The sequence below is a fragment of the Equus przewalskii genome, chromosome 1 (assembly GCF_037783145.1).
Source record: "Equus przewalskii isolate Varuska chromosome 1, EquPr2, whole genome shotgun sequence".
Taxonomy (NCBI): domain Eukaryota; kingdom Metazoa; phylum Chordata; class Mammalia; order Perissodactyla; family Equidae; genus Equus; species Equus przewalskii.
The window spans coordinates 1,747,646-1,774,959 of NC_091831.1; the positions used below are offsets into that span (position 1 = coordinate 1,747,646).

Consider the following 27,314-nt stretch of genomic DNA (forward strand, 5'->3'; position numbering starts at 1 on the left):
AACGACCCACCCTCAGATCCACCTTTGCTGGCTCCTTCCTGTGGTCCGGGTCTCAGCCCAAGGCCGCCTCTTTAGTGTTGGGGAGGCCCTCCCTGATTGCCGAGCAGAGTGATTGCACCACTGCCCAGCAAGTCTGCTCACCTGGCTTCACCTTGCCCAGCTACCGGTTCCTGCTCCTTACATGTCCCCCTCCTCTGGGACACAACCCTGGGAGCCGGGAACCAGCAGCCAGCACACAGATGCTCAGTAAGTACTTCCCGAGTGGCAGTCAAGGCCTGGAGGTGGGGAGGGGCCGCCTCCCATTCACAGCCAGAGGCCTGGACGACCCTCAGAGTGTTTCCTAACAGCAGGGTTCATGTCTGGGTGCATCTCCTTCATCCCTTGTGTTCACTCCTCGCACATGGTTCCAGGGTTGTGCATGACTGGGGGCATGGCCTGCCGTAGAGACCCCGTGAGTGCAGCCGGGGGGCTGCTCTGTGCCCACAGGACAGCTGGAGCTTTCTCAAGTCTGCAATGGAAACATGGGTGACCCTGTCGCCCTGATTATTTTTACTGCTTCTTCCACTTTAAAGGACCCCAACCCCTCACTTTCTTTAAGACAATGTTGAGTGAACTTCAACAGGGCCTCCGTGAGGCTCTTCCCTCTGAGCTTCTCTCCCTGCCAGGCTGCCTCCCTCTTCCCAGAAGGCTCTTCTTCATCGGAGATGGGCCCGTTTAAACCTCCTGACAGAAGACCGGTAGCAGGGCGGGCCTGTTTATATTTAAATCATTTTTTCTTTACTGTCAAGTCTCAGTTCACTCAAGTGTCCCTCAGCGATGAATGAACCCTTGGCCTGAAATCTGAAATGCTGCGCTCGTCGCTGCCATGCTTATGGGCTTCTTTCTGTTCTTAGCGGGGACCTTCCTTCCTGGAAACCGCGATCCTCGAAAGGAGAGGGTGCAGCTGCAGAATTCCCACGTGCTAGAAACTCCCGGGGAAGAGACAGGAGCCGGCACCCGGGAACTGAAGCTGCATGGGCCACCCGCGGGCGTGAGGGCCTCCGGGGTCATGGTCAGACTCCAGACCTGCTTGGGAGGGGCTGCTCTGTCCTGTCCAGGCATGCCTGGGGACCTGGGGAAAGAGTTGGTCTGTCCTAAGAAGGGTCCTTCTGGCCGTCCAGTGACTGCATCGTGAGGTCCAGAACTAGGCCCTCCTCCTCGGGTGCTTCAGGAGCATCTGAAATGTGCTGGAAATCACACAGAAGGCTCCAACTCCCCATGCGGGGTCCGGTCACATAAATCTGTCTGGTAGTTGCAATGAGGACTTCAGTTACCGCGCACGGGCAGACCTCGGAGGGATGGATGAGGACGGATGCTGTCAGTAGGTGTTGTAATTACCAGTGCTCACTTGGATCCCCCACCTCGCCATGATGGAGGCATGCATTTTGCAGGCCAACAACCCTCCACGTTTTGTGGGAAAGCTCCGGTCGCTGAGACAGACAAGCAGACAAAAGGCGTGGATTTCTTCAGCGCTTCCCGCAGCCTGGTCTCTGAGAGGCTGCACGAAGCCTCAGCCCTGAGCCCCCTCTCAGGACACACAGAGGGTCAATTCAGACGTGTCCTTGTTTGAGAACTGACTGTAGGGAGGGAAGGGAACCCGCAGGCAAGAGCCGGAAAAGAAACACGACAAGGGGCAGCTCCAGCCGCCACAAACATCCTGAGGGTAAAGGAAACCAAGGGGCTGCTCCCAGCTCACCGCCCACAGGGGTAGACGCGGTGGCAGAAACCACAAACCCCACCCCGTGTGCCAGGCACCATCGGGCCCCTTACGTGAGCCAAGCCCACGGCCTCCTCACAGCTGTCCCACAAGACCAGCACCATCATTTCCAGTCTCAGAGGAGGATGCTGAGGCCCAGGGAGGGCCAGCCCTCTCAGGGGGTGTGGGTGAAGCCAGCCTCGAACCCAGCACCTCGGCGGGAGGGTAGGGGGTCTGTGAGGTTCTGGGCCATTTATATTTGAACCCGAATGACAGCATGTGTTAATTCTGGGTGCTGGGTGCCCGTCTAGCCACCATATTTTTATCTGTATGCACACGCATGCATGCACACACATGCTTTTATATTTTTTTTGGTGAGGAAGATTGTCACTGAGTAACATCTGTGCCTATCTTCCTCTATTTTATATGTGGGACACCGCCATAGCATGGCCCGATGAGCAGCATGTAGGTCCACACCCAGGACCCAAACCCACGAACCCCAGGTCGCCGAAGTAGAGCACACGAACTTAACCACTACGCCACCGGGCCAGCCCACACGTGCATTTTTTTAAAACCTATAATGTATAAATGATGCTTGGCTGGGCAGGTGCAGGTCTGGCTTGGTGGCACCAGTGGGAGCCAGCAGGTGGGTGGGGCAGAGGGAGGGGGCAGGTTAATGACATTGGGGGAGACTCAGAGAATGTCCCAGGTCTTGGTGGCCGGGGGGCCCTCCGCCATCCCTGGTCTACCTGGACCCCTCCTGCTTCCCCTACCCTAGCCCCTGCTTCTGGGCTAGCGACAGCACCTGGGAGCTGAGAAGACAATGAAGAATCATTACCTTCTACACCACCTGGAAGTTTCTTTAATGTAGGAAATCCAGGCCCTTCACCCCTACACTTCAGCTCAGCCACGGAGCGAAGCGGGGAGAAGGGAGGGAGGACGGCAGCCCAGAGGCAGCAGGACCTGAGGCCGAGCCTGTGGGGAAGGCGCGCTCAGCCTCAGAGCGGCCGTGGAGCAGCTAAAACACGGCCCTGCGCCCAGGGCTCAAAGAGCTCCTGATTCTGCAGGTCCAAGGTGAGGCTGAGGGCCCATATTTTTAACAAGGGTCACGGGGAACTCTGACACACAGCGAGAGGTCTGGAAACCGCAGCCTGAGGGGTCTTAACTAGAAAGAGCTATCAACAGAGGTAAAAAGATTTCAGAGCCCTTTTCCAAGCCAGGGCAACTAGGATGTCTGTAGGAAGGAGGGCCAATGTGCTGGGGCCGCCCAGTGCAGCCAGCATCTCGCCAGCAAACCCAGCCCAGTGAGGACCGGCCACTGCTCTGACTCCTGGAGCTTCCCTCTGCCTCCGCCTCGCTGAGCATCCACCTCACCAGGGGCCCTCTCTGATCTCAAAAGGCCCTGGTGCACTCTGTCAGTCATGCTCTGACCCAGCAGTCCCCGTGCAAGAATTTATCCTACAAGCGTCCTGGCACATGTGGGCCAAGACATGCAGACAGAGGCGTTCACGGCACGGCTGCTGTATCAGCCAAAATTTGGAAACAGCCTGGATGCAGCAGACAGGCCAACTGTGCTGGGCCCGGCGGAATCATGAAGGAGCGCGATGCGAGCTCCCATGTTCCACAGGGAACCCCTTGAAGACACTCTGTGAAGTTAAGAAGAGAAAGGAACTGCTGAGCCATCTGTAGCCATCATTTAAGCTTTAAAAAGAGAGGCTCACGCAGGTGCATTCAAGAAAGTGTAACTGGAACCTTCTGGGAAGGGAGCTGGGGGCATGGGACTCAAAGAAGAGGCTCATTCACACTGGGCCTTTTCCTTTGTTCCTTTTGAATTTTGTACCAAGAGGTTTTTCATCTTTTCAAAAAATAAATCAATATGTGTCGTATAAATAACAGGGTCTGGGCCGGAGGACCTCAGACACCAGCCCTGGGGCTCTCGCCTGGCGCTGGGAAAGCCACTAACTCCAACCCGCCAGACTGGGGCCTGTTGAGGGGTGAGGGACCGGCACACGCCCCCTCAGGATGCGGTGGGGTGGATGGGTTTTGACAAAACTGCATATGAAATATGTAGGATGCTGCTGCCATAGGTAGACCGACAATCTGAGCTGCGCACAAAGTGCTGTAGTTTGCAATTTCCACCATGTGGTGGCGATGTTTTGAAAAGATCATTGCCATTATATGCTTACCCAATAAAACAAAGGGTCTCATTGTCATTGGGTTCTTAACAAGTCATGTCTTCTTCTCTTTCATCTGCAAACGCAAGAGATGGGAGGGCCAGAGGGATGTCTGAGCTTGGCCGGCAGCAGCTACAATCTGGCCAGGACAAGATGCTTGGAGTGCCTGCATGCCTCTAGGGCTCACAGTGGTGCCAGAACTGACAGTCTCTGTGTTTTGGGGTGACTCTCCATCCCAGGCCACTTGATGCTTGCACCCTCACCTCGTGCTCCAGCCAGGCAGTGTGTCTGGGCCTCCTGGAGCTGTCCTTGCTGACCTGGTGATTGCCTGGCACAGAGCTGGTGCTGACATCGATGTCCCCCGGCTCCCTCCATCCTGACCTCAGCCCTCTGCGGGCTCTGACTCTCCCACAGGCCCAGCGAGGTGGCCTGGCCACGGGAGAGGCCACGTGGTGGCCATGATAGCCACCTCCTAGCATCTGTGCTCCAGGCAGCAGGTCCTGTCATTGTGCCCTTTGTACAGAGCAGGGGACCTGAGGAGGGAGGGTAAGCGCCCAGGACAGGCTGGCACGCATTTTCCGTAAAGGGCCAGATGCTAAGTATTTTAGGCTTTGTGGCTCAGTCTCTGCCACAGCTGCTCTGCGACAGTGTGTGGATGCACGTGCTGTGTCCTAACTACTGTGTTTACAGACACTGAAATCCAAATTCCACATAGTCTCACAGGTCACAAAACATTTCTCTTCTTGTGATTTAACCAGGAGGCTGGTAACTCAGAGGAAGCAACTGGCCCCAAATAACCTGCCTCCCTTCCTCCACTTGCTCTGGGCAAGGACGGGGAGAGCTATAGCCACGAATCCGCAGCCTCGGGCCTTTCAAGCCCTCTGGGAGGGCATCCGGCCCTGGGTCATTCACCCTCGCCTCACGCTGCCCTCTCCCAAATCCTCTCTTCTTTGCATCCCCTCTGGAGCCCGTGCCCACCTCCTGGTGGCTCCTGGGTGGGCGAGAGGAGAGAGCAGAGGTTATGGCAGAGAGGGAGGGCAGTGGGAGCCAGTGGACAGCCCACCTCGGGGCTGGATCTGGTGCTGAGCAGGTTGTGTCCCCTGAGCAGCCCCTCCTAGAGGCCCCCTTCAGCCACCAGCACAAGCCCAGCATTCCCCACAGGCTGCAAGGACTCCAAGAGCTGGGTGTTGGGCGGGGGGCCATTTGGGGAACCCCCCATCTCTGTGAGCCTGCCCCAGCGGTTCTGAGGTCGGTTATAAGAGCTGATCCCCCACGCCTGGAAGCTCTATGCCCAGGGCCTGGCTGTTTCCTTTATCCAGCAGGGGTGCTACCACTTCCATCTGGGTTCAATTCCACTGTGGACAGCTCAGGAGGAAGGAGCGTTCTGCGGACGGTGCCACGGGACGAGGCCCCTCGGCACACGCGCTGGGAACCAGGGCTGCTCCCACATGGCCGGGGCTCCCGTCTGCAGCTCACCTGTGGTGGGAGACACTCTCACGACACCTCCTCACCTCCCCCAGGGCCCCCCAAGAGCTGTCTGTCTTCCTGAGCTGCCTGGAGAGCCCCTCGGAGCCGCAGGACCAGCTGGGTGGGCACTTCCACAGAGACCTGGCTACACATGGCTCTGGGCAGACCTCGGGGGCCCAGGAAGGTGTGGAGAAGTGGGGAGGGGCAGGGGCATGGGGGGCCCACCTTGCTCTTCTCCTGCTGCAGCTCAATCTGGATGTCGGTGAGCTTGGCCCGCAGCTCCTCATTGGCGGCCTGCAGTGCGGCGAGGACTTCAGCCTTGTCCCCTTTGCCTCGGCCGCCTGAGCCCTTCTTGGACATGGTGAGGGTGGCCAAGGGCCGCCTGGGCGGGTCGCTCGTCTGGGCTGGGCTGTGCACACCAAGCTCGGGCAGCTGTCACCTCGCTGCGGCTCTGCTACATGGTCTCACTCACCTGGAGGGAAAGCACAGCTGGTGAGGAGTCTGCACTCCTGCCACCTCACCGGGAGCTCGGGGCCATGTGCGGGGCCGGTGGGGGTGAGGCTGGCCTCCCACCTGCCCTGAGGATGCCAGCCCCAGACCACAGAGGCCGTGTGCCCTCTGTACAGCGCTCCTCACAGGGACCCCATGTGCAAGAGTGTGTCCCCATGCCTCGCAAATTACGGGCACTCGATAAACATTTATTCCTTTCCCCTTTGGAATGAGAGACTGGGGACCCAACTTTAAGGGCTGAATTTGACATACAAGTGTGTGTGAGCCTGATGGCAACAGCAGGTGTGAAACACGAGCTTCTCAGACAGTGAAGGGAGTGGAGGCTGGGCTCCGGGGTTCCTCTACGGGACCCATAAACATCAGCCCACGTGCCTGAGCCAACACAGCACGCAAATGCACACCCCAGGCACCCACAGAGCCGAGGCCCACCCTGGGCCGGCTCCTCCATCACCCAGCACGTCAATTCCTGAATTCCCGCTGCCTCCTGAGGCCTGGGCCTCATTTCACTCCTCACATGGCCCAGCGCCCAATGCCCAACACACCGCATGGGGAACAGGGGGAATCGACCCGCTGTGCAGGCACCATGGAGTCAAACAGGAGGCGGGGCCTGAGTCCGCTCCACACCTGCTCCCTGGGAAACCCTGTGCCTCAGCTGTCTCACCTGCACAGAGACATGCAGAATGTCCCTGCCCCACGAGGCCTCCATCCTGTGCTTTAGACGCCAGGAGAGTGGTCCAAAGAAGTGATCCATGCCACAGAGGTGTCCTGTGTTCCCCACAACTGTCCCCCACCAGCACCCCCTGCCGGTACCCACCCCAGCTGACAGGCCTGGGAAGGCACCTTCAAGGCCTGGGTCATCAGGCCACAGATCAGCCTTTCAAGCATGAGGAAGGGGCTGGAGGGACCAGACCACAGGTTGGGCACAGCCCACAGGCATTGCAGTGGCATCGTCACCTCCAGGGGACACACTTTCCAGAGAAGTGCTCATGGCCTTTCTCTTCTTTCCCAGCTCGGTTCCTGAGGCCTCGTGATACAGAACCAGGAAAAGGCCACAGAATGGGGGGAGTTGGGGGGTATTGGGAAGGCCCAAGATTGACGCACGCGTGAGAAGAAGGAACTGGGTAGAAAGGCAGGAGGAGCAGGAGGGCAGAGGCCCCCGCTCACTGGTGTGAGAGTGAGAAGAGAGATCTGAGAGAGCGGCTCCTCTCAAGGAAGAGAAAGGGAAAGAGAGGAGAGAAGACGTAGAGATGTCTTGTTACATGTTGGCAATGCACTGCCCTGGGGAGAGCTGGTAGCAGGTTCTTAAATGGCTTTGAATGAAGCGTTACAGAGAGTCAGCCGCGGGCACTACCTGGATGGCCGAGCCTCTCCCGCCTTCCTCTTCACAGCCCCTGTGCACTCTCAGGGGGTGAAGAACTCATTTGGGAAAGGGACGGGGTCAGGCCCTAGGCTGTCAATTTGGGGTATCTTTTCTACGTCACCATTGGTGACCATTTTGTGAGCTTTCCGCCTCCTTCAAGTCTTCGCAGAGCCTCTGAGGGACCCGTGGGCTCCTGCTTGCAGCATCTCCAGGCCTCCGGCTCCTGCTCCTAAAGGCAAAGCCACATGGCGATGGCTGTTGGGACAGCGCCTGTCCCCAGGCGCCAAGCCCCGCCCCACTCACCGCCGCCCTTGAGGCCCTCGTGCGCTGCCACCAGGCTTCTCAGCAGCTGCAGAGCTCTCTCGCCTGGCGGCCGTTAGGGCACAGGCGTTCAGAGAAGAGGGACATAAAAGGTGGCCAGCGGGACAGCTGTCTTCCACACGGCCTCATTCTTGGAAACAGACAAGGCAGCTTCGGAAGAAGAATCCATTTTAAAAGGGCGTGGGGCTAATATCCTCTGACCCCACACAGACCTATCACACGAGCTAGTTTCTAATCATTCACTGTTTGCAGCATCTAATAGTTAATTTTTGGATGGCTTCAGGCAGCGGTGAGTGGTGGGTTTCCATTTTGGAGGAAGAAAAGCATAGAAAGCTAAAACGTTTGTCTAAGCAGAGAAAAAGCCCCCTGGCTCTGGCCTCCAGTCGTCCAAAGCTCTCAGGGGGCCGGAGTCTCTCCCAGCAAGGGTGCGCCCATGCCCTGTTCTGCTGGTGGGTTACCTCCAGATCGCACACTCCAACACAGGAGCCACTCGCCGCTCTAAGGGGCACCTGTGCGCAGAAGCTGGCCCCACCCACCAGAAGATCATCACCAGTTCCGGTCCACGGAGCCTCCGCTCACCCTGAGGGTGAGAGGCAGAAATCCAAACTAGGCCGAGTGTGCAGGGCTGCATCCGCTCACACCAGAGGCAAGGGCACAGGGACCTTGAGCAAGGCCAGGGTACCCCAACTCTGGCCGTCACTGGCAGGAAACCATCTGTGAAGGGGCAGAAAGCTCAGCGGGAGCATCATGGGACCTATTGGACGGTGCCTGAGGCCGATGGGGGGTGGTGCGGGGGAAGCGTCCATCTGCTCATGAAGGTGGGAGTCCACGGACCCTGGCAGGGCTCCCCGGGGCCCTGGGACCCCAGCAGAACCCCAGGCTGCTGGCCCCTCTCTCCCAGGAATGGGTACCTTCAGGTGTGAGCTCATTATTGTTTATGAATTACATTAATCCCTCCTAACGGGCCTGCCCTCCACTCACGTCCTAGGCCTGCGAGCTGCCCTGCTCTGTCTGCACCTCATGGCCAGAAAACCCAGGATTTTCATGAAAATGACTAGGAGAAATGATTGCCTACCGTTCAGATACCCGGGTGGAGAACTCCACTGGCCTCAGGAGTGGGTGGGAGCCACCCTGCCCGGAGCCGCTGCGGGTCCGTCCTCCTGATAAGGTTCTTCAAGGGTCCGGCCTGGGGAGGCCCTGGGGGGCTCACTGGTGCTTTTGGTCAGGGGCTTGGCACTGCCAGACCCACAGTCTTTTGTGAGCAGGCCTGGGGCCCCACCTCTGCCCCCCAGTCGCCCCAGGCCCAGGCTCATGAGCGTCTTCCCTGGATCATGGCCCCAGCCTCCTGACCGCCCTCCCTACATCCTCTCTCGATCTTCTCCAATCTGTTCTCCACAGCGGCCTCCCAAGCAACCATTTCAAGACACCGCCTGGCCCCATCCTCCTGCCTCCCCCACCTAAAACCCTCCATTCTCCCTGCCAGATCTCAGTGACTCCCATCGCCTGTACGGCCTGCCTGCTGCCTTCCACCCACGCCATTATTCACTCAATGTTTTCTGTAAATGGATGGGCTCATTATTTTCTACTTATTTTTAAAGGAAGCTCTGGGGGCCTTTCCTGGATGGAGAGCCAGCATCTCCAGGCTCTAAAGAGGTAACTAACTGAAGGGTAAGATGGAGGCAGACAATCCACGTCTGGGTTTCCAGACAGACACCTGCCTCACAACCCTGAACCTGGACCCCCCATGGTGGATGACAGCAGGGGGGCCCTCCCCTCCCCCTGTCACCTGCAGCCTGGCCTCCCAGTGCCCCCCATGCCACCTTTATTTACTCCCACAAGGCTCAGTGCAGACACCGTGGCCTCTGGCCTGGGCTCAGGACCCTGCCTGTCGCTGCACCCCTGATCCCGGGACTGAGCTGCCTCCACTTGGCACTGGCCACGGTGCATTCAGAGTTTTCCACGTAGCAAGGGCCCTCCAGTCTTAGCCTGGCATCTCCCCAAAGGCAGAGTTAATATTTTTCTCCAACACCAATTTGGGGACAAATACATTAAGTATGATAACTTCAATTCTAGGCAATCAATGGGAACAGAGTTGATCTCCCCAGAGCCCGCTGAGGGCACCGGGTGGGTCCCGCTCACCAGCACCTCAGGCTGGGGTTCCAGGGGGCTCCTCCTTCCTGCCCGGCTGCACGTCCTCCTGGAGCACTTGATAGGATTACTGCACGAGGAGAGGAAAAGGGGATGTCCACGTCTCACCCCGCATCCTATTTGTGTTCGGTGATATCAGCTTTAAGCCTCTGGCTGATGAGAGCTTTGGTAGACGGAGGTACCATGCGTCCCCAAGATGTCACTACTGACATTAGGAGGAGACGGGGCTTACGTAAGTGATGGAGAGCTGGGGTGCGCCCAAGAAGGCTCCAGGGTCTCCTGCTCTGTTTTACTTGCTACTCTGCATCCCATAGCTTCGCCCCCCTCCCCACACCCAGCACAGCACCGGCTGTAATGATAGTGTCCAGGTTCACGGGTGCTGCATCTGTAACACATGCTCCCACGCCTTTCCTGCCACCCTGGGAGGCAGAGGGCCGGATGCAGGGGAGACACAGAGGCCGCGGGAGTGTGAGGTCTCAGCCAGCACCGCGGCCCAGAACCCCACCTCGGGGCTGCCAGGGCTTCAGCTGCGCAGGAGCCAGTGGCTTGAGCCAAGGGCTCTGGAAGCCAAGTGGCAAACCCTGCATCTCATTCTGGGCTGTGGGGACCTGCAATTGGCCAACAGGGTGCAGGCCTGAGGGGACTCCAGCAGTACTGTCTGAGAAGGACATCGTGGGGTGCCCACTGGACAGAACCCTGTGACCGCTCTATCTGCCCAGGTTGAGCCTGGATCAGGATGGGGGCCAGCAGGGACCAAGATGGGAGCCATGCATTCAACAGACCAGGTCAGGATGGGGCCTGCAGCCAGCAGGAGAGCCAACGGCTCTCCCTCCCCCGAGGAGACCCTCGGGCCCACCTCCAAATCCCAAGCACAGAGCCTGAGCTGCCCCTCCAGCGTGGCCCCTACAGCTGCACGAATCCTGCTGACGGTCCCAGGCCAGAGCAGACTGGGGCCACCTGCACAGAGACCCAGGTACTGCGGGGTCAAGATGGGGACCACAGGGGACACGCCTGTCCCTCCCTTGGGAGCATTAGAGCAGCTGGCTAAGTACAGACACATCCTCAGGAGCTCCACTTCTGCCCGTCCTCCTCTCAGCCACCCTTCCCAAAGGCAGCCAACGCCCCACCTCCAGGCCCGCATCTTAGGGTTCACCCTCCACCGCCTCCCCTCCTTTCCAGCCAAGCAGCCCCACCCCTGGAGCCCCGCCCAGCCTGGCACACACCTTCCCAGTGTGAGCACCTCAGTTAGCCCCCCACTAACTTCTGGGGAGCCCACTGTGGCCTCAGCACCTGGCACACAGTAGGCCCTTGGGCTTTGGCAAATGCTCTGGCCCCTATGTGGTCACTCCTGCCTGGAAGAGTCATTGACCTCTGGAAGCAGGGGCTGGGGGTGGTGGGGTGTGGCTGAAGCAGCCCACCCACAGGGCTGTGACAGACCCTATCCCCAGGTCACGGGTGGACCGAGGCGCCCGCTCCATGGGGAGCCACAGCCAACACTGTTGGAACCTCAGAAGCAGAGCAGCCCAAAGACTCCAAGTCAGGCCTCCCGTTTCCCAGGAGCTCAGCTCAAGCCGGCAAGGTGGCTGTCGCTGTGCTGGCGGGGAGAAGATGGGGCTGAGGGACGCACTGGCGATGCCAGCTGACGGGCCATGTGCGGGGCACTGACCAGGCTGCAGCCTGCTCAGATGGAGACTCACATAAGCATCCTGAAATTGCTCTGTTCCCTAATCAGCATTTGCACAACAATGCTGGGCGTCTTCAATATTTACTGGATGGAATCAGAGCCCCCATCTGGGACCGCCGGGGGTGCTGGAGAAGAGGGCGGGATGGCACCCAGGGCCCTGCCACGCTGCCTGCATGAACCTGATGCGTATCTGAGACCAGGACGGCATCCGTCATCCTTTCATCCAGGAAGTCATTAGATTAATAAATTAATTGCGCAGTCTGCCCACTTTTGTCTCAGGGTCTCCGAGGAGGTAATAAATATAAGCAGAAGAGCTTCATTCTGATCTGTGTAAGCAGTTTTATCTCCAGACGAGGCTCTCTGATCAATGGACCTGTTTGCACCGCCCGTTGAGCGCCACAGTAAACTCCAAAGGTGCTCACGAGGAGGCCAGTGTGGCAAATGCGTGGCTCGCACCTCGGGCCCTGCTGGTCTGCAGGGTTTCCCAGATGGGAGCCGTTGGGCTCTGGCACCATTGCGTTGGTAGAGAGAACCAAGACATCCACGAAAATGGCCAACTCACAAACAGCGTGCAGCGCGATGCCGTGTAATTCATGAGTGTCCCGGGTTGTCAAGCGGCTTTGACTTTATCAAGCAGATGGCATTTGACATGGATCCTTTTGGGGTCACACAGTTTATCTACAGAGAAGAAAGGATGAATCTGATCCTTCTGATCCTCATCATTTCCATGGAAACCCAAGGTCGGGGTAGAGGGGGAGCAGGCTCCCAGGGGAGGGTCAGAGAGCCCCTGTCAAATCCCATGAGGACCTCCAAGTGCAGGCCGTGGCTCCCTGCTGGCAGTTTGACAAATATCCACACTGTGCCCTCTGCCACAGCAGTGCAGGGAGGAGAGAGGGCAAAGGTCCAGGCCGTGGTCATGCAGGAGGGCAGACACTTGGGGTGTCGGCGGTGGGCACATGCACTCTGGAGGGTGTCAAGGCGCGTCCTCTCCAGGTGGGATCCTCACCATAAGCCTGGCAGAGGGGCACAGGGCCGGCGGCAGGGCTGGTGAGGGTCTGCGGCTCAGAGCTGATGCCCGTTTTTTCTCCCCTGGGGCAGGCTGGGTGTGGGCCTCACTCCGGGGAACCCTGAAGAGACACGCCCCTCCCTTTAAAACGCATGTGTCTCAGCAAACACAAATACCACCCAGAGGGAGAAGTCAGCTGGCCATTGGTGCCTGGATGTAAATGTCATAGGTCAGAGAATCTGGTCCACATCTGGAAACCGTGCGGGAGAGGAGTTTTGCTTGTGTGGAGCAGGGAGAAATCCCACGGGGCCCTGATCGCAAAGCCCAGCGGGACCCCTCCACTTGGCTGGCCCATCTCATCTTGTGCCCTGGGAACGGCCTTGACTTATAGCGGAGACTCCAGCACTGGGCCTTCCCCGCAGATAAAGGACGGGTCTGACCCGCTACGGAGCACTGGTCCACCAAAGGCCGTGGGGCAAGGAGGCTGCGGCCAAAGGCTGACTTGGACGTGCACTTTCTAGAAGCCAGAGGCAGAGATCAAGAGTCTGACAGTGCCACCCTAGGCGGCAATGTAGAAGCTTCATGAGGACTGAGGACCGGGGCAGCCCTGGTGCAGCCACGTGGGCCACAGTGTCCGCGCCGGCAGGACAGAACCCCAGGGAGCTGGAGGGACAGTCAGCTTCCTGTCAAGCACCCACGGTGTTTCTGCGCCCGGAGCTACCCACACATGTCTTTTGTCTTGATTCTGGAACAAGACAGAGAGGCCGCGGGTCTGAGCACACGAAGCAGAAGCCCTCGCCACGCCCCGCGCTGCTCTGGGGGCACTCCGGCCTCTCTGGCGGCTGCTGCCCTGCTCTGAGCGCCGAGGAGGGCATGGCTGCTCAGCAGCTGGATTTTTCGGGTCACCAAAAGGCCCAGAGAGGTGGCCACACACAGTCCCCATCAAAGTGAGACTTTTCTGGCAAATCCTCAACTCAGGCCACACAGCTCCAGCTTGCCTGGCCAGATAGATCCCCCGTCTAGACTCACGGGGAGAAGAGAAATGGCTGGAGCAGCAGCCTATAGGTGCGTGCAGCAGGCCTAAGGGACGGGTTGAGAGCTGGTTGGGGGATATTCTTCCTTGACCCTGAAGATTGGGCGCTGCGTCTCACATGGCCACAGGCCCAGCGTCATGTTGGGAGACGTTCTCCACCCTTCCCGCCTTCCCAACTGCGCTTCCCGACTTCACGAACATCTCAGTTTTCAAATGCCGTCTTTCAACAAAATCGCAGGAGGTAGCTTCTTACTGACTTTAGAAGCATTCCTTGCCAGGAATGACACGTATTCTATTTGGATACTATCTTAAAATCATTCAGAGATTGGTGGGCTCCTGTTGAGATGCCCTTCAATTCTAACAGTCAACCAGACATGAAATGTGGGAAGAAAGGGCTCATCTCATGATAAATCGACAGCCACCCCCAGACACATGAACGGTATTTCTAAATGTGTCTCCTAAAAGAGAGATTTGAAGGGATTAAGGGTTTGGGTTATAACCTTTATTCCTAAGTACAACGTTTTCAAAGAAGTCAAATGTATGTTGACCTCGTACAAACCTCTATCGGAAGTGAAATTTGTAGAAAACGAGGGCATGCGGTTTGGTGGGGAGGGAGAGAGAGGGAAGGAAAGGATGCTTTCTGATAAACGCATCTTCTAGATTCTGTTTGGAAGCACTGCAAAGAACTGTGAGAACCGAGCCAGGGCATACCAGGGAGCTCCCCTTTTCTCCCTTTCCCTAGCCCCTCTGCCCCGCTGCCAGGCAGACAACCTTTCAGAGATTTTTTTTTTAAGTGATCTGCAAACCCAAAAGAGCATGAGAATTACCCCCAAGGAGGTCTGTTAAATATGGACCAGAGTCTCCGGGAAGAAGAAAGGCCCAGGAGCCCGTACAGTGGGCAGAGACCCTGCTCCTGGCCATCAGGTAAGTGCAGTAAAGCTGGGAGAGGAGCAGCTGGGTAAGCAGCCCCTTGCCCACCCCAATGCCCTGGTGTGGCAGGAGGTCACTGTGAAGACGGAGGTCACAGGAGCAGAGGACCCAGACAGGGCTCCAGCCGCCATGCTGCACCTGCTAGAATGACAGACCCACCTCAGCCAGTGCCGGCGACTTCGACAAGGGCCCGTGGGACTTCCAGCTCTCACTGAGGGTGACTATCACAGTGGATAATGAGGATGCTCCACGACAGAGAAGATGCTCCTTCCTCACAAGGACACATGCGGTTCTCAGAGCTGGGTGTGTGTCCCTCTGAAGAGTGACTGGGCGTCGTCACAAAATCCTCGCCTCGACTTCCACACACTCACGTTTTTATTTATAAGTCTGACGATGAGTCACCACTCCTGGTCCACCACACACGGGAATCCATCGCATTTTCCTCTCTCTTGAAAGGAGAGGTGACTCGAGGCTGAAGTCCTGACTCACCTATAAATGAATTAAAACTCTGAACTTCCACAGAGGCGCCACGACTTATTTTTAAATACACTTTTTAGTTGGAGATCATTGTAGATTCCTGTGCAGCTGTATGAAATAATACAGAGAGAGCCCAGGGACCCTTTACACAGATTCCCCCTCTGGTGGCGTCTAGAGAAACTCCGAGGCAGAATCACAACCAGGACATAACACCGAATCTGTCACGGTACAGAACACCTCCGTGTCCACAGGGACCCTGGTGCTGCCTTTCAAACCAACACCCCCCCCCGCCCCGCCACCCACTTTATCCCCTCCTTCGCCCTGGCAACCATGGATCTGCTCGCCATTTCTGTAACTTTGTCAGTTCAAGCATGTTACAGAAACGGAATCATATAGTACGTGACCCTTGGGAATCGGCTTTCTTCATTTGGCATAATTCTAGAGATTCACCCAGGTTGCCGTGTGCATCAATAGTCCACTCACAGTCATTGCTGTGAAGTATTCCATGGTATGGACATACTACAGGTTGTTTAAACGCTCACCCACTGGAGGACATCTGGGTTGTTTCCAGTTTTCGGCTGTTATGAATAATGCTGCTATAAACATTCATGTACAGGTTTTCATGTGAACATAAATTTTCATCTCTCTGATATAAATGCCTAGAGGTGCAATTTCTGGGTCGTGCGGTAAATAAATGCTTAGTTTTCTAAGAAACCACCAAATTGCTTTCCAGATGGGCCGCGCCATTTGACATCCCACCACCAGTGTCTGAGGGCTCCGGTTACTCTGCGTCCTTGTCAGCATTTGGTGCTGTTGCTATTTATCATTTTAGCCCTTTTGATAGGCGAGATCTCCTTGTGGTCTTAATTTGCATTTCCCTGATCACTAGTGACAACATCTTTTCCAGTGCTCGTCTGCCATCTGTGCATCCCATTTAGTAAAATGTCTGTTGCTAGGCTCTTCTTCTGGTCCTTTAGCTGCAGAGAGCAGGCTTCTCTCAGGGCTGTTTCTGTCTGTGCCTGTTGGTGTTTCTGAGTTGCCAGCTTCTTCCACTCCAACTCTGGGGTGTTTGAGGCCAAAAGAACACCCAGGAAACTCAGCGCTGTGTCGTCCTGGGTCTCGAGGTCCCTAGTCAGCCTACCTCCTTTCAGTCTTCTTATGTTGTTTTAGATCCAACGTCCAGAGTTTTTTTTGTGCTAAAGGGAGAAATAGGAAAAAGTCCATCTACTCTGCCTTCCTGGAGGCAGACGTCCTGCCACAACTTTTTGATCAAAGAAAAAAATCTTATACTTGTATTTACCATTATATCAGTTATCATTTAAATCACAGCGTGATTTAAAATTTGCCAGCTCACTTCTCAAGACAGAATAGAGGTATTACATCAAATGACCGTAGTAACTAACCATCGACCTGTTTGAAGAAAGGGCGATTGCCTCTAGTACTTGAGTGCATGGCTGTCTCAGGGAGATACATTTTGAATAAGCCACTTTCTGTGTGGTTTTGAGTTTGCCCGACTTAGTCCAGGGATGAAGGCTTGGTCACATTAATACCTAGAAGTCCCTTTTGAGATACAAGAATTGGCAGCAACTATGACCTTATAAAGTGAAGCACTGAGCACCGTAAATGTTTTCCAGGGGGTAGTACAAGTGTTTTGACAATAACAGAACTAAAATACAGAATGAAAGTGTTCCAAGTTTATACACAGCTTTGCTTCTACTGAACCAGCCACCTGACCAATAGCCATCTAAAACTGGAGACGTGTAACAACCATACTTCCAGCACAGGAAAGAATGTCAAGATCACCAGCCAAGCCTCTAGTTCTTCAGATGAGGAAAGCAGGGTGCAGAGGGTCCTCTGAAGGAGCTGGCTCCAAGCCTGTTCTCCCCACAACAGACAGCACCGCATGGCCTGGTGGGTCCTCCTCACTGGTGAAGCCTGAGTGTGTGACGTGCAGGTGCCTGGGAGGGTTCCCGGAAAGGCACTGCCTCAGGAGCGGGCCAAGTTAGCCTGGATCAAAAGCTGCTCTGTTTCTAAGAAAGCATAAAGGCAAGCCTCAAAAGGATCAGACTCTTTCCACATGACTCAACTGTGAGGGAGAACAAAGCTCCAAAATATTAAAGGAATACAAGAAAATGCAGCCCCCAAAATATAAAATTCACAATGTCTGGCATCCAATCAAAAATTACCAGACACGCAAAGAAGTAGGGAAATAGGACTCATAATGAGAAGGGAAAAACCAATAAACAGAAACAATGCAGACATGATGCAGATGATGAAATCAACAGACGAGGATGTGAAAGGAGCTGGTCTCAATAAAACCCATGTGTCCAGGAAGGCAGAAGAAACAGCAGCGTGTGAAGAAGAGACGTGGAAAAATTTTATAAGATCCAAATCAATGATATGGTGATTAAAACACAATCTCTGAGATGAGAAATGCACTGGGTGGCATTGACAGCAGAATTACACATTGCAAAAGAAAAGTTTAGTGAGCATGAAACAGCAACAAAAATTATCTAAAATAAAACAGTGACTTGAAACCCGCTGTCAGCTATTTTAAAAATATGTCAACCACCTCTTTGTTAGAACTTTTACATTACTCCTTCTTCTTTTTGAAATTCCACCAAACTCAAAGAATAAGGTAATATATTTCCCCCAATGGAATACTTATCTTTTTTTTCTTGAAGGCCTTTAAGCGATCACTCCATCACATCTTTACAACACAACAAAATGTATATAAATGGAAATTTAAATTTTTTACTGTGATCTTCAGTCCTGAGCTTATAAAAATGTCTTCTAGACTGAGTTATCATTGCAATTATCATGGCTGTATAACTGGTTCAAATAGCACAAACATATTACAAATTCTGATAAATTATTAAATCTAAAGGAAAATTGTATCAGAAACGCATCTGTGAACAAGCTGGATGGGGACGGGTGGTTAGTGCTTTGGTTAAAGGCTCCACCTTCTGTGTTTGGTGCCCCAGAGGTGTCTACCTGGGGTTGAGGCACCACAGTAGGAGCCAGGTGGGTGGGCGGGAGATATGCCTCGCTCTTGAAGAGGGGGAGGCGGTGAAAGCGGAGGTGAGAAGGAACACTTTGGCGGGATGCGGTGGTCTCGGCGGTTGATTTGTAGGACAGCCTCCCCACGGCGTCTGACGATGCACGCCCTCTCACCCTGGGACAGCCTCCCGAGTGCCCACAGTGGGTGCAGGTCTTACAGTTTGAAGACCATTGTCCCCGCCTTTGTAAACCTACGTAACCGCCTTGAGGTTGAGTCCCGTACACGACAGGGCTTTATATAAAGAGGCCCAGAAGACAGGAGTTCAGGGCAAGAAATGAAAACCCACTGTCTGGCCTGGTCCCTTCTAGGCACGGGCGACTTCTGCCTCCCGGTGGGCAGGCAGCAGGGCCCCGGTGGAGGAGCACCCCACAGCTGTGTCCTCACGCCATCCTGGGGGCTGACGCGGGACAGTCCCAGAAAGGGTGCTAAGAGTTTCCAGAAGCCCAGAACAGGCTCCCCACAAGAAGGCCAGGTCCCTGCAAAAGGAGTTAGGGCTGCAAGAAGCAGAGAAGGTTCCTGGGCAAACTCCCAGCAGAATCCCTCCTGGTCCCGGGAGTCCGTGTGACCGCAGCACTGGCCTCCATGAGCGAGGGGCCTCGTGCGCAAGTAACCTCCACTCCTGGAGGACCTGGTGGACCTGGAGGGTCAGCCAGCAAAACAGAAGACACCTAGGACCTTCTTGCTGCACCTTACTGTCAGAACCTGGGCGTATCACCCCTGAGCCTGGCTTACCCCTAGAAACCCAGCCAGGGGACGTCACCTCCCATCAGCACAGATGGCATCTGATTCTCACTGGACTGGCTCATTACATTCATTGCCTCAAATATAAAAAGAGTTTAAATGAAATACCGTAACATTTTCTTTCCATCTTTGTACTGATTTACAGCTTCTCTGGCTCTAAAACCTGATCGCCACTGAACCGAGATGCGGGGTTCAAGGCATGACATCTGGGGGTGCTTCTGCATGTGTGTCAATGCCCAACGCAACTGAGGATGATGGCTGTGGTCTGGGACCGCCACTTAGTTCAGGACCCCTTGGGAAGCCTCGGCTGAGATGGCACCCAGCTCTGAGCCCACAGTTCAGGCTTGGGGACAAGGCCATGATGACCCAGAATAGGAAAAACCCTAATTCAGAGAAATAGCTACAGGAACCAGTGAGATTCAGGGTCGTGTCTTCTCACACTCCTGGCAGAGACAAATAGAAACAGCCAATCTACATAAGGAATTAGATAGATGGATAGACGGATGGACGGATGGATGGATGGATAGATAGATAGACAGATAGATAGATAGATGGACGGATGATGGATAGATGGATGGACGGACAGATGGATAGATACATAGATAGATAAATAGGTAAGGTAGACAGACAGATGGACAAAAGCAGCCTTCTTCCTCCTCCTTCCATCCTGAATTGCAGCCATTCTTCCTATGTCTCCTGGAAGTTCAGCATCATCTGGATGAGGATCTATCCATTTCAAAAGGAATTTTATGTTTTATCACTGAAAAACACATCAAGGGCGTCATTTAGCACGTGACTTTGATGACACCTGCTGTGCATCTGCCTAGGAGGAGTGTGATTCTCCCCACATGTTAGTCCCCACCTGTCAGTAAAGAGTCACATCGCCCACTGAGACTCCTCACAAGGTGGCAGGCAGCTCCCCAGAGCCACGAGGCCAAACAGAAGGCCTTGCTGATCCCAACAGCTCGCCCCAACCTGTGCGTGGAAGTGCAGGGCCAAGAATAACCAAGGCGGCCTTGAAGAGGAAGGGGGGTCCAAGGACTCACCCTTCCAGGTATCGGGACCTTTTACGGGTTTGTAATAAAGACAGGGGTTGGGGACAAGGACAGACACCCTTCCAGGTATCGGGACCTTTTAAGGGTTTGTAATAAAGACAGGGGTTGGGGACAAGGACAGACAGTGGTCAAAGGAACAAGCTAGAACAGCTCAGAACCAGACTGACACGTGGGTCGTCGTCCCCTGAGTCGTGATGAAGGGACACTGCAACGCACCCGGGGGAACACGGGCCTTTTACCCAGCGATGCAGAGGTAACTGGACGTCCCCAAGGGAAGCAGACCTTGCCTCCTGCCGCCACCACAGACACAAAATCACTTTCCAGTGTCTTATAGATACACACATGCAAGGAAAGCAACAGTCTTTTAAAGAAGACATAGGAGATCTCACGGCCTTGGAAACCGCAAAGATTTCTTAAACAGGACACAGAAAGCACTACCTGTCAAGGAAAATCTGACAGACTGGACTATACGAAGAACTTCCACTCATCAAAGGACAGAGGAGAGTGCACGGGCAAACCAGTGGCTCAGAGAAGGCTCTGGAACACACTGAGAACTCTGACAAACCACAAGGAAAAAGACAGACATTCCAAAGGAAAATGGGGGAAAGACTTGAAGAAGTCCTTCACAGGAGGACGTCCAGACGGCCACGGACATGCGACGCGGGCTCCACGATAGAGTCACAATGACACGGGTACCTTGAGGCCTCTCCACCTGTGGGGCCAGGGCTGCCGTGCGGCCCACAGCTGGGATGAGTGGCCTCATCCTACAGCTGGCGACCCCAGCCAGGCCTCGCGGAGGCTCCCTGCATCTGCACAGCGTCCCCCTCAGCCAGGCCCCTGGCGAGTCCTCACTCAGACTCCCTGGCCCCGCTCTGCACGGCCCTCCTCTCTGCAGCCCCTGCCGTCGGGAGCTCTGTCTCCAGCTCCGCAGCTCGGCCTGGGCCGACCTCCCTGCGCAGAACAAGGCCAGTTCCAGTCGCTCTATCACAGCCAGAAGACACACTCAGGAGACCATTTGTTCACGGAAAACCTCTCAGAACCAGGGTTTTGCAATATAATTTAGGGGGAAAGCTTTAAAGGTTGGTAATGGGTACTCTCCGTCAGAGGGAGCAACAAAAAAATGGATGTGTCTGTCTAAGAACGATGTCAATTTATAATGTGGGGGGCTGGGGGATCTGATGGAAGTTTAGAAATGAAAAGGGCTCCAGGATGTCAGCAATGGGACAAAGTGGTGACTGCAGCCCAGAGAGGACTGGCCGTGTCACTGCTGACAGAGAGCGCGCAGACAGCTCCGCCCCGAACCGAGAGGGTTTTACTCCTAAAATAGCTCTTCAGGAAAATAGGAAGGTTGCTCAGAATAGCATCTAACAACACTCAACTAACAATACACTTTCTCCTATAGTGAGAGATCTGAAAACGTCAAGTCCAGCGTACTCACTTGGTTGATAATGGACTGACACTGGCACTGTGTGGGCTGTGACAGGCTCTGAGAGCAAACTCCCCGAGGACCAGTGCTCCGGATGCGACAGCAGGGTGCCCAGCATGCAACCGAGAGCTGGTCGCTCAGGCCTGTGGTCGGCCTCAGGGAGTGCTGCTCATCTGTGTGATGCTGACTGCTGTAAGGTGACCGCAACTTACTCGGAAGGTCCTGGGACTTCCTGCTCTTTTTTTTTTTCTTGGATTTTTTTTCCTTTTTCTCCCCAAAGCCCCCCACTACATAGTTGTATATTCTTCATTGTGGGTCCTTCTAGTTGTGGCATGTGGGACGCTGCCTCAGCGTGGCCTGACGAGCAGTGCCATGTCTGCGCCCGGGATTCGAACCAACGAAACACTGGGCCGCCTGCAGTGGAGCACGCAAACTTAACCATTCAGCCACGGGGCCAGGCCCGTGGGACTTCCTGCTCTTGACACAGCTTACCTTTTGAGAGTTTACTCCATAACGTTTAGGTTTGACTTTGTCTATCTTGATTAGCCAGTATACATCATGTGTCTATCAATTAAAAACACACACAGTTATAAAGTGCTTCTCTTAGTGAGATTTTTGTAGAAAATTAACATTGTTGTAGCAAATCTGAAACTTTCAGCTCCCTGCCATTTTATTCATGGAAGCAATTTATCTTAGAGTATTTTTTTAAATGTAAGCTTCCTTAGAAACATGACTATTCCATCCCAGCAGAACAAAGTGTGTTAATTTAGGGAAGAGGGCCAGCGGTTAGGATGGGAACACTCAGCGTGGTGGGCCAATGAGGATTCCCCAATATTGTCCCCATCCTAATCCTGCACCCTGTGAGTATGTCACCTTACATGACAAAAGGGACTCTGCAGGTGTGACTCAGGTTAAGGTCTCTGAGGAGGGGAGACTACCCGGAATTGTCCCTGTGGCCCCATCTAACCACAGGGGTCTTAAAGGTAGAGACCCTTTCCCAGCTGAGGTCTGAGAGATGTGTCCTGAGAGGGACTGACCCGCCCCTGCTGGCCTCGAAGACGGAAGAAGGCAGCCCCATGCCAAGGACCGACACAGCCTCTCGGGGCTCAGAATGGCCTTCAGGTCGCACAAGAAAATGACGACAACAAGGAACTGACTTCTGCTAATGCCCCAGTGAGCAAGGACACGGGTCTTCCTCCAGAAAGGAAGGCAGCTGCCACTCTGATGGGAGCCCACCCAGACTCCTGACTGACGAGCCACAGATTTGTGCAGAACAGATTTCTGCCGTCCAGGCTGCTGGGTCCACAGCACTTGCTCTGGCAGCAATGGAAGACCAGCACAGACGCCTGCAGACGCGGGGCTGGAGCCTGCGGCCGCCCTCTTCCAGGCAGTGCCTGCATCCTATGCAGAACCACACGTACACAAGGCCTGAGTCTTCTCTTCCTGTCAACCGGCCACAGGGAGGTCCCCATGAGGCCACCGGTGTGTGCAGGGAGAGAAGGCAGGGGAGCAGGCATGGGGCCGTGGGAGCTGGGCCACCTCCTCATGCAGCTTGCCTGTGCCCCAGGCCTGCTGGGCAGGCTCGGACATGCTCCTCGGCAGTTCGATGATGGTGCTGCCGGGCACGCCTGACCCTGTGGCCTGTTCGAGATGGGCAGCTCAGGTCACAGGGTAACTCGGTGGCCCGTGGTTAAATGTGAGTCTCTAGGGCCCCGCGGCAGGCCACTCAGTTAGAGCAACAACAGGAACCAAGTCCACTGGTGACACTCAGATGCTTCTGACTGAGGTGCCCAGAGAGGGCCTGGGAGAAACACAGCAGATACTGTTCTAACAGAAAAATGGTTTCTCTAGTCTAAATCATGTAATTTTACTAAACAGAAGAAAAACGATCTCAGGCACAGCTAGATGACGCAAAAAGATTTCATGGTTCAGAAACAGGCCGTATATCACATACGAGAATGTGACACATTATATTCAGTGGTAAGGGGAAGAATATTACTCATAAATCTTGGGATGATTAGTTGGTTAACTGTGAAAGAAAAATAAATCTATGGAATACTGCCTTTCAAAAAAAATCCTAAATGGATTAAGGAGAATTAAGGATGAGAGATCACGGCATTAAAACCAGTGGGGAAAAGCAGAAATGAGCATTTCTCAAATCTCCGGAGAGAGAGGCCTTTCTAGGCTTAAAGAAGATAGAAGTCCACGAAAGAAGGAATCGATAGACCCGCCACATGAAAATTTTACATCTTTCTTACAGATGTGATGCAATTAAGAAGCTAAAAACAAGTTGAAACAATATTTGCAGTAAACGCAATTTAAAAAGTTATATCTTTATTATATTAGGAGATTGTGAAACTCAATAATAAAAACACTAAGATCTCACAGATAAATGGGTAACCATCAAAAGAAGTAATTTAGAGACAAGGAAAAAAAAAGTCATTTTAAAATCACAAGAAAACTTCCTCTGCTTAAGATGTGAAAATCCCAAGAGAATGGCCCCCCATCCTGAAAAGGAGACAGAGCCACATCCTCTGCAGAATTGTATCTTTCCTGGAGCCCATTGAAGAGCTGAGGTCCCCAGGCAGCCCAGGGGCCAAATTCCAAAGGGTAACAAGCCTCTAGAAAGGAGGAGACACATGAGCTGGCTCATCTCTGGCAGAGCCAGGGGAAAGAAGTGGGTAAGGAAAAATCAGCCGGAACTCAATGCATTTCTCAGGGCCCAATGAGGGCTAGCATCTCAGTCTGGAATCACGGGAGCCCAGACAGGAGAGGGGCTGAGGGAGGAGAAGCTGGAGGGGCTCCCCCGGGTGCAGACATGCAAGAGGCCATCGCTGCCTCTGGGACAGGTACAAGACACTCTCCAACTCCCAGCCCCTTCATGCAAACAAAGCAAAAAGCCTTAAGGCACTGAGAGGAGGGCAGCACGCCCTCTGGTCCACAGGATCACTGGGAAAGAGATGTTGGTAGCCCCTCCTTCCTTCCTGCTTCAGAACTAGAAACGGTCCTGGCCTTAGGGCAGGAGTCAAAGCCCCAAACGCCTGCCCTGGGGAAGAAGGGGGAGACCCCGGGGACCAGGACGCCGCATCACACAAAGCAGAGCTCAGCTACAGTGGGGCAGGGCGGGGCACCAGGAGGCCACCCCCAGTTCAGGCTCAAATGTCCTGACTAGACCAAGGCTGGACCAGAAGAATCGAGATCCCTCTCCCCGAAACGAGCCTCACAGTGAGCAGCAGCAACAGCAGTCCCGCGCCGGGTGAACAGTAAGAGAACCTCCTGTGGCGCAGCTGTGCAGGAGTGCTCAAATCTAAGGGTAGAGTGGGGACACAGAATAAGCCCTCAGACCCCCAGGTACCACACCAAGCACAGTATGAGGGCAGCCCCACGGGAGGAACGTGAACCCTGTGTTGGACTGGGGGTAGTGACAGAAACAACAAACCCCTAAGCCAGTTCAACCACAGCCTGCATCGACTCAGCCCACACACGAACACAAGAAGAGATGCACCCATTTCTGTGCAAAACTTTGATTTTCCTCAACTCCTACTGTTCTTCTATAGACAATCTGATAGTCTATAAAAAATTATGAGGCAAGGAAAACCAGCCATTGTCAACAAAGAAAGCAATCAGGAGAACTGGGTTCAGATGCTAAGTTGTTGCAAGTGTTTAAGTAACTCTGATGAATATGTTTCAGGATCTAGTGGAAAAGCAGACATCATGGATGAAAAGAGGGAGAATTATAGCAGAGAAATGGAAAGGCTCAAAGGGAACCATTAGAAGTAACAAACAGCTATGAGAGGCGAAGAGTTCGTGTGGCTCCTCAGAGGAAAGGAGAGCGAGCAAAGACTCACTGAACAGAAGAGAGTCAGTAGAAAGTAGCCAACGTGAAGCACACACACAAACAGACTCTCTACAAGTGTCGGCAATGTCGAGCAGCCTGACGCACGTGCAGGTGGAGTCTCAGAGGAAACAGAGAGAGCGAACAGAGAAGAGAAATGTGTAAAGAAATAAAACGACATAGAATCGTTCAAAACTAATGAAACACAACAAACCACAGATTCAAGGAGCTCACAGGGGGAAAAAGATCTAGACATATCATAGTCAAACTGATGAAAACCAGAACTAAAGAAAAAACCTTGAAAGGAAGCAAGAATTCAGAGGAACAAAGCTAAGAATCAGGACAGCTGGAAGACGAGGGAAGGCCATCTTTAAAGTGCTGGCAAAAAAACCAGAAACGCTGTCAAACCAGAATTCTACACTCAGCAAAAATATCTTTCAAAAATGAAGGACTTGAGCACCTCACACCCATTAGGATGGCTACTACAAATTTTCTTAAATAAAAATTAAAAATAATAACAAGCGAAGATGTGGATAAATTGGAAGCCTTGTGTACTGTTGGTGGGCTGTGAAACGGTGCCGCTGCTTCAGAAAACAGTCTCGCAGTTCTCACACAGTTTAACGTAGAGTCACCAACCGACCCTGCAATTCCACGCCCAGGTATACATCCAAGAGAACTGAAAAATGTATGTCCACACAAGGTTCACAGCAGCATTATTCATAATAACCAAAAAGTGGAAACAACCCAAATGTCCATCAGCTGATAAATGGATAAATAAAACATGGTCTAGCCATACAATGGAACATCATTCAGTAATAAAAAGGAATGAAGTACTGACACCTGCTACAACGTGGACAAACCTTGGACACGTGATGCTTAGTGAAAGAAGCCGGATGCAGAAGGTCATATATTGTATGACTCCATTTATTTGAAATGTCCGTAATAGGCAAGTCCATAAAGACAGAAAGTAGATTAACGATTGCCAGGGGCTGGGGACAAGGGCGAGTGGGAAGTGATGCTAAAGGTATAGGGTTTCTTTTTGGGGTGATGGAATGTTCTAAATTTGTGGTGATATTTGCACAACTCTGTGAATATATTAAAACTCCGTGAATTTGCACTTTAAGTGGGTGAGTTATATATTATTAAAGCTGTTACCAAAAAAATGAAGGAGAAAAAGACTTTTTCAGGCAAGCAAAAGTTGAAAGGATTTATTGCCAGCAGATCTGCACTAAAAAAAATGTTAAAGGAAGTTCTTCAGGCAGAAAAGATGTTATCAAATGGGAAACTGATACACACAAAGAAATGACGGATGCTCAAAAAATGAGAGTGTATACATAAAAGACTCTTTCTTATTTTTAATCCCTTTAAAAGATAGATTATTCAAAGCAAAACCATTAACAGTTGCATTGTAGAGTGTAATATATATATAAGTAAAATATCTGAAAATAGCAAAAACATTAGAAAGAAAATGAAAGTCATTAATTATAGGTGAATTGGCATAATACCAAGAAGGACTGTGAGCTAAAGACGATATTGAAACCTCTAAAGTAAACACCAAAGATTAAATTAAAAGAGAAGTGTAATGAATGAGCCAGTAATGGAGGTAAAATAGGATCATAAAAAATACCCAATCCCAAAGAAGGCAAGAAAAGAGGAAGAAGAGATAACACGAATAGGAAGTAAAGAGCAGAAAGCTAGATGTAAATCCAACCATATCACTAAATGGTAAATGTGAATGGGCTAAATAACACAATTAAAAGGTAGACATTTTCACATAAGATTTTTCTAAAAAGCAAGCACCAACTTTATACAATCTACAAGAAACTCACTTTAAATATAAAAGCATAGATCAGTTAAAAGAATGGAAAAAGTTAGATCATGAAAACTCTAGTCAAAAGAAAGCCGAAGTGACTGTACTAATATCAGACCACGTAGACTTCAGAGCAAGGAGTATTACCAGGGACTAAGAGGGATATTATATAATGATAAAGGAGATGATGAATCAAGAAGACATAGCAATCCTAAATGTGCATGCAACAAACAACAGAGCTTCAAAGATACATAAAACAAAGACCAATAGAAACGCAAGAAGAAATAGGAATATTGACAACTATAATTGGAGACTTCCACACTCATCTCTCAGTAAGAGATGAAATGTGTGCACAAAAAATTAAAGCTATAGAAGATTTCAACGATACTGTCAACCAACTTGACCCAGTTGACGTTTGTAGGGGACATCACCTGACGACGGCAGAACAGATAGTGTTTTCAAGGGCACATAAAACATTCACATGACAGACTACATGCTGTGCAATGAAACAAAAACCTACAGCTAACAACACACTTAGTAG

The 27,314-nt window shown here is 52.9% G+C and overlaps 1 protein-coding gene across 50 annotated transcripts in view; it reads right to left on the minus strand.

Annotated features, from left to right (window-relative positions):
- Positions 1-27,314, minus strand: part of JAKMIP3 (Janus kinase and microtubule interacting protein 3) — a 129,402-nt gene that overhangs the window by 71,014 nt on the left and 31,074 nt on the right. For all 50 annotated transcript variants that reach the window (XM_070558040.1, XM_070559720.1, XM_070558631.1 and 47 more), the window contains exon 2: positions 5,602-5,848. In XM_070558040.1, the coding sequence (XP_070414141.1) occupies positions 5,602-5,736 (135 nt within the window). In that variant the 5' untranslated portion in view covers positions 5,737-5,848. The remainder of the gene's footprint in view (positions 1-5,601; positions 5,849-27,314) is intronic.